Consider the following 11,371-nt stretch of genomic DNA (forward strand, 5'->3'; position numbering starts at 1 on the left):
CTACCCTGATCCTGGCCCTGCGCTGTCTCTCCTAAAGCCTGCAGCGTAGCTGTGAGACATCCCGATAATCCGGGGCTCTCTGAGGTTGCAGAGCAGCCCGGTGTGTTCGCCAGGTCAGCGCCTGGCGCGGTGCCGGCACGTTTGTGCGAGCAAAGGAGCAGTGTCCCAGCCCGCTTGGAGAAGGGCACGATGGAGCCTGTCCTGCGGATAATGCTTGGATAAAGCCCCCTCCTTGCTGGGCCTCTCCACCGCAGCACTGGTAGACGGATGAGTGGGCTACAGCAGTATTAATCATGTCGAGCCACTGGACAGAGATGTAAAAATAATAAGCCCCACCCTGCCTTTTCCAGTTACGTTCCCTGGCCTAGAGAATAGACTTGGATTCCCCCCCGCCTCGCCATGTGGTTTCAGTTACGGTTCTGTACAATGCCACCTCTCTGCATCTTTTGTGATTAATGGGTCTGAACAGGCACTCGGGGAAGAGGGGACGGAAATTAAGTTTAGGCATCCGTGATGATCTGTTAGTCCCTGTTTACGTGGTTCTGCTGCAGGTACTAAGAGGAAGATGTGAAGGATCACAGGTTTAGAAGCTGAGAGGTCAAATTTTGCTCCTAGGGGCCAGTCTGTCAGCAGGCTGCTGATCAAACCTCAATAGTCGTGAAGAATTCTGAGCTGGGAAGGAGCCTTTTAAATACAAGCATTGTCACCGTGTGGTATGTCTTTCATATGGGGTGTTTTGTTTTGTATAGGAACAAATCTGTGAATAAAACTCGGATCCTGCAGGAATTTTTCCCCGATTCCTCTTTGCTGTCCTTCCCCAAGACGGTGTCCTTGGAGAGCTGCTTCCTCATCCGCCATCCAGATTTGGGGAATAAGGTGAGAAACTCATCTCCCTCTCTGTGAGTCGTCCGCCGGGAGCAGCAAGTATTTGGGGGATTTGCAAGGCGTTTTCGGCTGATACGATGCTGGCAGAAAGCTTTAGTGTCAGATAGTTCTGTGTAGTGTGGCATCCTGGGGTCGCTGTACCCCCAGAAGTTGTGTCTAGTTCTGAGCGGGTGGCACGCTGTGCCCATCTCCCTTGGCAGTCGGAGAAGCTGGTGTCCCAGCTCCGTACGCATTTACGTCATCGAATCACAGGATGGTTTGGGTGAGAAGGGACCTGAAAGCCCCCCCCAGTCCCACCCGCTGCCACGGGCAGGGACACCTTCCACTAGACCAGGTTGCTCCAAGCCTCATCCAGCCTGACCTTGGACACTCCCAGGGATGGGGCATCCACAGCTTCTCTGGGCAACCTGTCCCAGTGCCTCCCCACCCTCTGCGGGAAGAATTTCTCCCTGATATCTAATCTAAACCTCCCCACTTTCAATTTAACCCCGTTACCCCTTGTCCTGTCACTCCCCGCCCTTGTACAAGGTCCCCCCAGCTTCCTTGTAGCCCCTCCAGGTAAAGGCCTTGCCCTGTGGCTGGGGGAGGGGAGGGTCTTTTTGTTGCATTTTAGGAGCTGCTCCTTGGCAGCGAGGCTCACCCATTCCGAGGTACCTGCCATGGAGGTGTTTCACTGAAGATGGTGGCACTTTGGGCTTCTAGCCTGATCCTCTCCTCTGGTTTTTTGTGGGTGTGGAGGGGCAGTGCCCTGCGTTGCCCTGGGCAGAAGAGGGGAGGATGACCCTTGAGGATGACCCAGAAGAGGGGAGGATGATGCAGCCGACCCAGCTGTGACCGTGGGGAGCAGCAGACCCGTGGTGTGCGCTGTCTCACTGCTGCAGGGCAGTGACTTGCCCCTTGTTTGATCAGACAGACCCAGGAAAAGCTCGCAAGGCTCTTGAAATATTCTCTTCTCACCCCAGAGCTACAGTTTGCGCAGCCTCTTTGCTGTTGGAAGCGGGCAGCTCACCCTGAGCGTCGTTCCTCTGGACAAGTGCCGAGGACACTGTGAGGTGTTCAAGGTGGAGCTGGAAGCTGGAGATTTGGGTGAGTACCTGTTCTGTAGGGTGCAGGGTCTGGGAGATTCCTTGGAGCCGGGAGGCTGCTTCCAGCTGGGTCTCTTCTCTCTGGCCCCTGAGAAGGTGGTGTGTGCCTTCCCGCCTCCAAACTGGTGTGTGCCTGCGTGCAGCAGCACGGAGGAGTGGTCGTTCTGGGCTGGGGGTTTGTGGCCTGAAACACAAACAGCTGGGTAACACGAGATACTTGGTGTGAAAACTGAGCAGAATGGGCTACACAAGACACGATGCTCTGCTGGGTGTCACTGAGGGCAGGGTCTTTCCAAAGAGCTCCTGAGCAGTCATGGATTCGTCTGATACGGTCTTTTCATTGCCCCTTCCAAAGGTTATGCCAGCGCAGATTACTGGACGATGAGCTTCCTGGCCAAAGGGACGGAGCCGGCAGTGGTTTGTGATGGAGCTGCCAGCTAAGACGGGGGAGGGAGAAGAGAGCTGTTTCCAGGACAGGACTTTCAGCTTTGAAGCCGAGGCAACATCTTGAAAGCGATAGAGCTGGGGCAGCTGGGGCAGGCAGCTTTGCCACCCTGCATGTTTACAGTGTTTAAAAATGACTTTTCCTGACCCTTGAGGTAATTCTTTGCCTTTCCTCAAATGTGTTTTGGGAGAAGCGTGACTTATTTATGACCTTCCCTGTCCCCTCAGGTAAGCCGGGGGTTTGCAGCAAGGGGGTTTCTTTTCCCAGGAGCAACAGAGGGATTTCTCAGGATGAGATTCACCTTGTGTCCTTTGTGGATTATGGCACTTCCGAAACTTCCTGGGGAGTTTGGGGAGTGGAGGAGGTGTGTGACATTTCTGTGTACATTCCTCCTGAGGAGGAGGCTTCGAGCCTGGCTTGTCAGGCCAGCTCTGTAAAGGGAATGAATGGGTGATGTGTCCCAGCTCCACCCCGTCTCTCCGTCACGTACGTCGCTGTGTGCCTCAGTACTGTGCCCCGCAAAGCCCGTCTCGGCTCCGTGCTCCAGGGCTGAGACGAGCCTTGCAGCCGAGGGGCAGAGACCCTCACCCACTGCATCGTTCTCGTACCAGAAGAATCTGTTCAGGCCTGTTCTGGGTGTCTTGTGATCATTCTGCTGCCGTTCTCCGTCAGCAGGTTGTGAGTGAGTCAAATAGTAACTGTGCTTTTTTCCCCCCCTTCCTACAAAAATATGGATGCGGGGTTTAGTGGCGGTGGTGCCGAGCGCGCAGTAGTTCTGGATGGAGCCGGGGCTGGGCGCAGAGCGGCTCTGTACACGTTTCATCTGACTCTGCGCCTGAGACAGCGCGGCTGCGTGACTCTTTTCCTGCAGCCCTTGCTTTGAGGGGCTCTGCCTGCGTTCCCAGGGTACCTGCGGGAGCACCTGGAAGCTTCCTCATCCCTGGCAGGTTTTTGCATCGCCTCCTTGAGACCTGGAACTCTGTCTTCAGAAGGAACGTTGGGGTTTTTTCCTGAGTCCTTTCCAAGCTGCCTTCGCGTGCTTCCTGTTGCTGGAGCGCTGCTTGATGCAGTGCCCTGAGAGAGGCTCGGTTTCAGTGTTTGCAGGCTGCGGATGCTGCCGGCCCTTCCAAGTCCGATCCTTTGGGTCTGATCCTGCCGCTGAAGATCATTTACAGATGTGTCAGGCTGAACTCACAGGCCAGGGCTGGGGTTCAGGACACACTCTCACAGTTGTTACTATGGAATTGGGAGGGGTTTTGTTTGAAAGTAAGTTAACTCTGTTCTCAGGAGCAAGAAGCTTTTCCTCTGTAAATATTTTAGGTACGTGTAAAATAACGGATTGGAAAAATGTCTATCCAGCCTTTGGTTGTGAGTGAGACCAGGAGAATGGGAGCAAACATCCTACTAACCTTGTTAGGGTCTGACAAAAGCTGCCAAGTGGGCTGACCAGGTCTGGCTCCTGTGCAAGGATGAGGTAGAGGACAGTTCCTGCTCCCAAGAATTTAGTCTGAGGCCTTGACACTACAAACATTTCTATGCATAACCCTTGTTTTTCTCCCATAGACAGGTAAGAACAACCCCAGCACCCGTGTCAGTCCATGTGTCTGGCCCTCGACACTGGACCAACACGCACCAGGTCTAGTAGAACCAAAGGGGGAGAGTCTGACTCTCTCAGGACAGAAAAGGACGAATTTAATTTGTAGCAAAGTATTAAAGGGAATTGAATTAATAAGATTTCTGTTAGTATTGTTAATGCTTGGGGTGTGTTTTACACTTGTGACACTACATGCAATCTTGTACATGCCAAGACACACACACCACCCCTCTCCCTCTTAAAGCCTGGGTCTTAGTTCATGGAAATTCGGGAATTTGGTGATGGCAGAATTAAGACCTCGTTAGTGACTGTTGCTATTTACACTTTGGCAGCTTCTCAAGTTCAGAGGCTGAGGAGGTGACTTCACCTCTGACTGCTTTTGTACCTGACCTATTTGGGGAGAGAACCTGCTGGACCCATTACTGCTGAGGCTGCGGGTGGGTTGGTGATGCTCTTACTTCTAAGTGTCCTTGAATGTAACTTGTAAAAGAGCTGCGGAGACAATTCTCACGTGTCTGAAACGCCGGTGTTCTGTGAGTCGGCCTCAGCCCTCCTGGCTGTCTGGCTCCTCGGGAAGAAGCAGAGAAAGTGGATCTGCTTACGGTCGCTGTTTAGACCGGGGGGAAAGGGGGTGGCTCTAGGGCAGGTTTGTGCCTATTTAGTGAAAGTGCTCTCACGTCTCCCCTCCTCAAAGAGTTGCAGCTGGTTGGACAGAAGATGGTGAATCTGGCCTGTCTGCAGATCAGCTTTCCAAGTGCACTTTATGGTCTGTGCTTAAGTTTCCAGATCGGTGTCGAGGCGATACGTTGCATATGTCCCAACCTCGCTCCCTTCGGAGTTTACATCATTTGTTTTTAAACTTCCAGTATATTTTCTCTTCCTCTTCCAAAAGCTGTAAGGAATTAGCTGCTAAACTAAAACAGGAGGGCAATTCTCCTGCTGATAAAGAGCCGACTTTGGCCCTAGCCGCTGTTGAGTGCAGAGCCCCAGTCTGCAGCGCGGCTTCTAGAGCAGCTCCTGTCTTCAGCTGCCAGAGAAGTAGTGCTAACGCCTTCTGCATCGCCGCGCGGGCGAGGAGCCGGGGTGGAAAACTCGGAGGTGAGGCCAAAGTGCCAAAACTAGGATGGCCAAGAGGAGGTTTTGACGCCTTGGCCACATGGCTGCGAGTGAGCCCTAGGTGTGACTTCCTTATCCGTGGCTCCAGCTTCCCAGAACCTTTTCAAAGGCTGCGGGAGGCTGGGACTTGCCTAGAGAGCCTGGCAGCTCCGAGTGATCTGCGGAGGCTGGACTGGGGGGAATGCGGCTCTTCCCTCGGCTGTTGAGGCATCGCGGCGATGGCTGTGGTCAGGGCATCACGGGGGGTGTGTCCCTTCGTGGTCTCCTCGCCTCTGGCTTCGCTTTGGCATTTGTGCGTATCCAAGTGTATGTGCCGGTTTGGACAATCCCCCCTCCTCCCCCTGGCCAGCTCAGGGGTTGCCCAGTCAGTGTGTGCAGCCCAGCTTTTTCAAATCCGTGTGTGTGCTTCGGAGCGCTTTGCCCATGAGCTGGGCGATGGATTCCTGCTCACCCGACATCCCGGAGGCTGAGGAGCTGCTCTGACATCGGAGAGGTCGGTGCTGCCCAAGAGCCCAGCGGGCAGGCATGCGGGGCAGTCATCTCTCGGCTGGTCAGGCTGGAAAGACGGGCTGTCACCCGTCAGCCGGGCGGGAGGATCCTGGCTTAAAGCTGTTTGCAGAAGCAGGGGTCACGGATTATTGCTGTCAGTCAGTCCTGAGCTCAGGGTAACCGAAAGGAGGAGAAAGCAGTATTACTTGCTTCAGTACAAGGAGATCAGCATCCTGTTCGGGAGCCAAGCTGCCAGTTTCTGTTGATTCTCTTTTGTTTCCTTCCCTCTTTTTTGTCTTTTTTTTCCCCCTTCCCACCAGCACTGCTCACACAACTTCCCCCGTCCTCTGCAGCCCCCAGCCTCAAAACTCCCTTTGCAGCGCCCTGGAGAGCTATCTAGGGTCGGGTTTCCCGGGAATCTTGGGCCTTTAGCTTCTCCCGCCAGTCCTCTTGCTGTACTGGGCTGGCAGAGAAGCTGGTTTTACTGGGCTGGCTCAAAGCACCTCCCTTCTCCCTGGCTTTCTAGCAGCAGGGCCGCAGTGTAGGAGCAGCCTGAGCGAGAGGTGGGGAGCAGGAGAGCAGCTCGGTCGGGAGATGCGAGCTCTCCGAGCTCCAGCATCTCGGAGGTGATTCTCCTGCCTTTCGACCCCCGTGTTCACACCGGTAACGCTGCTCAGGGGGGTGAAGTTTGCAGCTCAACCCCAGGCTCGGTGGTCCACGTGGCCCCCAGGAGAACCGAACGCTTTCTGGGGGAAAAAGGTCCTTTTGGTTGGCCTTGGTGGTGGGTGCACAAAGCTTCTGCAAACCAAACGCTCTCCTTTCCGTAAATCTTATATGTAGAACAATGTTCTCCCCTTCAGGAAACTCCTTGTACAGGATAGATTTACCATCCCGCTGCGTTAAACAAGGACGATGCTGGACTTCCTCTTTGCTTTGGAGATTCAGAGGCATGACAGGTTGATTCATTTTTAGCATTATCTCCTGGTCTGCAGGGAGGGGAGGCACGTTATCAAGGCTCAGGGCTGCTGGGAAGTAAAGCTGTGTATGCATACAGACTGTTTCAGTGCTGAACACTATAAATTCAGTGGTGGATTAAAAAAAAAAAAGGAATGTAAATATGCACTTAATGCAGAATTTTATGGATGGTCATAATTTAATATATTGCAAACTTTGTAAATACTTGGGAAAAGCCTGTAAAGTGTGTAAATAAATGAGATTTGTATGTAAGAAGAATAAAACAAGTTTTTACTTTTTGCAATTAAATGCAAGTGTCTGCACCTTTTCCCCTCCCCTGATTTATTTTCCTGTTGCATGTCAGCCGTTGAGGGGTTATTTAACCTCTTTTAAGGCACTTTCTCTAAGTGGAAGTGTCATTATAACTGAAAAGCCGGAACGTTTTTGTTTGGAAAATGTCAAAAGAAACACTCTGAACCATATTTTAGCCTGGATCCCTACACAGAGTTGATGCAACGTAACAATCTCTGTCCTTCCTTCAGCATTCAGCTTATTTCAGCCAAACTGTGAGGGGTAGAAGACGATAGGCTGCTTCAGAGCTCATAGAAACAGGCAGAGGAGAGACAGGACAGCGCGTTAGCCTCGTTAGACCCCGGGAAGCCACGCTGCAGACCCTCGAGACGTGAGTCAGTGCAAAACCGGGCTCTGTCGCTTCTGCTGTGCCTCGCTGGAGCCCCCCTGGCCCCCAGCCAGACCCCGTGCACCCCCAAGGTGTGCGGCTGCTGTCTCCCGGGGTGGAGGGGCTGCTCCTGGAGCGAGCAGAAGGAAAGCCGCATTCCTCACGCGCTTACCTAATGCCGGCTGGACACAGCTCGGCAGCCCCAGGGTGGGGCTTGGACCTTGCGCTGTTCATCTCGATGCTTCAGACATTGGCTCCAGAAAGAGCCGTCGGGGCAGGTTGGGGAGTTGAGAAATGGCCCTGCGCCCCCTCTGCCAGCAGCCTGACCGACTGCGTCGGCCGTTACTCACGTTTCCCTGTGAGCCACGTGCCCTGGCTGTGCCTCTTCCAGGGCTGTTTTCTCTTCCCCACGAGCACTGTGTGTCCCATTTTCCTTAATCCTTGTTGTTGTGCTATCTCCTTTGAGGCTCAGTCACGGTGCTGTAGTGCCAGGGGCTATGTGGAGCTTGGCCCTTCATCTCCGCATCGCGTTTGTGGAGACCACGACATGCGCTGGGTCTTCTCAGCCCTGACTTGTGCCTCCTAAGCCAGGCCACGGCGAGCTGGCCCGCAGGAGCTGGAGCCAGCGCTGGAAGGGGACTGTACAAGGGCAGGGGGTGACAGGACAAGGGGTAACGGGTTTAAACGGAAAGAGGGAGATGGGACGTCAGGAAGGAATTCTTCCCGGAGAAGGTGGGACAGGTTGCCCAGAGAAGCTGTGGATGCCCCGTCCCTGGAAGTGTCCAAGGCCAGGCTGGATGAGGCTTGGAGCAACCTGGTCTAGTGGAAGGTGTCCCTGCCCATGGCAGGGGGTTTGGAACTAGATGGTCTTTAAGGTCCCTTCCAACCCAAACCAGTCTGTGATCCTTTCTAGCTATTTCTCCAGGTCTGTGGAGATGCAGCAGCTGAGCTGTTGAGGTGTCTCATGATGGAGAGGGGTTTGCCTTGATCCAGGCTCCAGCCCCGCAGTTTGCCTTCACAGTGGATGGGAACCTCTGGTTTGAGCAGGGGAGCTGAAGGTAGCCTGCTGAGACGTCGGCCTTGGCCCCCGTGTGCAGAAACTGTCGCACTGTTGAGAGCATGGCGGACCCTGGACCTAATGAAGGAGAAGATAATGTGTGGAGAGATTTGGGGGGCAGTAGGAGAGCTGTTGTGGCAATAGAGGTGATCAGCGTGGTCCAGGCAGTGCTTCCCCAGCACTGCCTGGGAAGCGGGAGGGGAGGGGGGGAGGCTGAGCCGACAGATTTTGATTAACTTGGCTCCGCTAGCCAGAGCTGCCCACCCGCTGATCCTTTCTAGGAGCCTGCGATCCCCAGAGGCGGCTCCTGGAGCAGAGCCGGGTGGTTGCACAACCACAGATGGGGAGGAAGAGGCTGCGGACAGGCTGGAGGGTCGCTGCCGGACAGGCTCTGTGGCAGAGCGATTTGGGGCACCTGATGCTGAGCCCCCCATGTGTCTGCCTGGGGAGGGAGCACGCTCTGTCCCCGCAGAGCCAAGGGCTGGTGCTTCCAGCCAGCCCCAAGGCAGCTATAGGCTCCCAGCTCCCCTCCTCTGGGCCAATTTCAGCTCTGTGTCCTGTTCTTCCTCCCTGCTCACCCTTCCCCTGATGGCACAGGGAAGGGGCATCACCCCTCTGCTCTTCCCCCTTCCCAGCAGGCTGGGGAGCCCCGGGGGGGCCATTCCTCTGCTGCCCGCTGCAGGGACACGGGCTCTGACTCGTGGCTGGGGTGTTGCTGCGCTGCAGAGTGTTCTCAGCAGTCGCATCCTGTTCCCTGCGTTTCTCCAGGCAGCTGCGTGCCAGGGGCGGGAGGACCCTCGTGTAAAACAGGGCTTTGACGGTTCCTTGGGGGTTATGATGATGGTTTGGGAGAAGAGGGACAGGAGGTAGAAGAGAGGACCCATGGCTGAGGGGATATCGGGGGGGGTTGGAGCAGCAGAGGCTGGGATGAAAATGCCAGTCCAGGGGTTGGGATTCAGGCACAGGTCTGGGGAGCAGACCCTGTGGGCTCGTTGGCACCAGCCGTACTGCTGCTCCTCCGTCCAGGCCGATATGCGAGATGGGTGTGTACCGCGTGGCTCCGAAGCTCTGCTCTCATAAAGAAACGCGTTTCCTCCCCAGTCTTCAAGCTGTTGGGTGTTCCTTGCTTTTGGGAGGTGCTTTAAATCCGACTGCCAGAGCTGTGGGCTGCTAAGAGCAGAAGCTGGCTGCACGATGCTGAGCTCGGGTCTTCCTCCCGTTTTCCTGTTGCTCACGGCGCTGGAGCTGAGCTGGTCCCTCAGCGATGAAGAGAAGAAGATCATCTTGGATGGGCATAATAAATACCGCTCCCAGGTGTCTCCTCCTGCTATGGATATGCTGAAGATGGTAAGTGGCTTTTACTGCAGGGAATGTCAGAGGGTGTTTGTGTAGTGCAAGCCTCAATCTTAATGCCAGGTGGGATCGGGGTTTTCCTTAAGGGAGGCAGAGCAATTCCTGTGTAGGGTTACAACTAGGTGTCAGTGGAGGGGTTCCCTGAATTGCCTCCGAAGAGATGAGTCTCCTTCCACTGCCAGAGTTTCTCTTGGATTGTTTGTGGAAGTTCCAAAGTGTGACCCGCGTCCCCTGATGCGCTGGGTGACAGCGATGCAGCTCTCGCTCCCGTGAGTGCCCGCCGGAGCGTCTCGTGATGGGGAGCAAAGGCAGGGGAGGCATCGCCACGAGCGGGTGCCCCAGGCTGGAGGGGTCGTGCCGCTGCGTGGGGCACTTGCCTTTTACCTGTAGGAGTGGACATCCACTTCAGACGTGACAAGTCAGTTATTTGGGCTTTCCCTCACGCTCCTAATCCTCACCATCACTTGTGCATGGCTGCCTGGGAGGCGAAGGACCCCCCATTCTGCTTGGGGAAACTGAGGCAGGTGCCCACCATCGTGTGTGGCTGCAGTGGGAGCAAAACAAGCTCTCAAGCTGGTGCTGCTTTTTGTCTTACGCGGTCCCTTGAGTCGATTAAACTTTGGCTGTCGTGTTTTATCTTGCACCGCACGTGATTTTTCTCACTGTCTGCGACACGCGTGGAGCAGGAGGAGGACAGCTGTTTGTCACGGGTGGCTGGGGTGCTTTGCTCCAGGGGTGCTTGGAGGAGAGCTCCCTGCCAGGCTGAACTCACCCTCTGTGGGCTGGCAAAGGGGAGCAGCCGAGGAAAGGAAGCAAAAAGCTGTACAGGAGGTCTGACTGGTGCTTCAGGCTCAGAGGGGACAGAGCCAGGTGATCCCACAGACACCCCCCAAAACAAGGCACAGAAAACCTGGAGAATACGGGCTTTGGAGCCCTTAGAGAAAGCCTGAGGGAAACAGTTTCTCCAGGTATTTAAGCCAGCGGCAGTTCTGAGTGCTGCTCCCGGCCGGAGCTCGGATCGCAGACCGTGTGCCTGGAGATGCTCCCTTCCGCGGAGTTATTGTTTCTGCTGGAGCATTCCGGACCCACTCCCAGCCCAGAGCCAAAGGCTGGGGGTTTTTTTAATTAAGAACAACAAATGTTTAGCTTCCAGCAGCCCTGACAACTTCTTGGTAGAGGTTTTCCATGAAAGCACCGTCCTCGCCTCCCTCACGGGACGTTTGCTCGGGCCGTTTTCGCCTCTGGGTTCACCTGCTGCTGTGGCACCGTGCCCGGCTGAGGTCACCCCGCGCTTCTGTTTGGGACACGGCTCCGGTTGCTGTGGAAATAGTCAGGCGATGGGGGGATACGTAGCCTAAAGCCACTTTCCTTTTTCAATGAGGCAAATCCTGCAGGTGCGAGTCCCCTGTTTATGGAGCCAAGCTCTGTGCCAGAGGGAGTGGGGGGTGAAACCCCCCGGATTGGTTTGCAGCCATTGCTCTCAGCCTGGCTTGGGGCCGTGGTGGGAGGTCAACCAACATTCTGTGTCCCCTTCCAGATATTTCAGTGTTTCCTTCCCCCCCGGTCCCTTAGCGCTGCCGCTCAGGGGTCTGTCCACGTCCCCTCGGCACCCCGAAGGTGACATGCCCTGCAGCAGGGCCATGCTCTGTCCCCCTTTGGATCCAGCCCTGGCTCCAGTTGGGAATGTCCCCCCTAGGACCCGCCGTTTGCTGGG

At 55.3% G+C, this 11,371-nt stretch overlaps 1 protein-coding gene across 1 annotated transcript in view; it reads left to right on the forward strand.

Moving 5' to 3' along the window:
• Nucleotides 1-2,609, forward strand: part of LOC104511630 (bombesin receptor-activated protein C6orf89 homolog) — a gene marked incomplete at its 5' end in the record, with an annotated part of 3,779 nt that extends 1,170 nt beyond the window's left edge. Inside the window, 3 exons of the mRNA XM_010154324.1 lie at nucleotides 750-876; nucleotides 1,848-1,971; nucleotides 2,326-2,609. Of these exons, the coding sequence (XP_010152626.1) occupies nucleotides 750-876; nucleotides 1,848-1,971; nucleotides 2,326-2,411 (337 nt within the window). The remainder of the gene's footprint in view (nucleotides 1-749; nucleotides 877-1,847; nucleotides 1,972-2,325) is intronic.
• Between the last annotated feature and the right edge of the window lie 8,762 nt (nucleotides 2,610-11,371).

Source organism: Eurypyga helias, unplaced genomic scaffold (assembly GCF_000690775.1).
Source record: "Eurypyga helias isolate BGI_N326 unplaced genomic scaffold, ASM69077v1 scaffold5986, whole genome shotgun sequence".
Taxonomy (NCBI): domain Eukaryota; kingdom Metazoa; phylum Chordata; class Aves; order Eurypygiformes; family Eurypygidae; genus Eurypyga; species Eurypyga helias.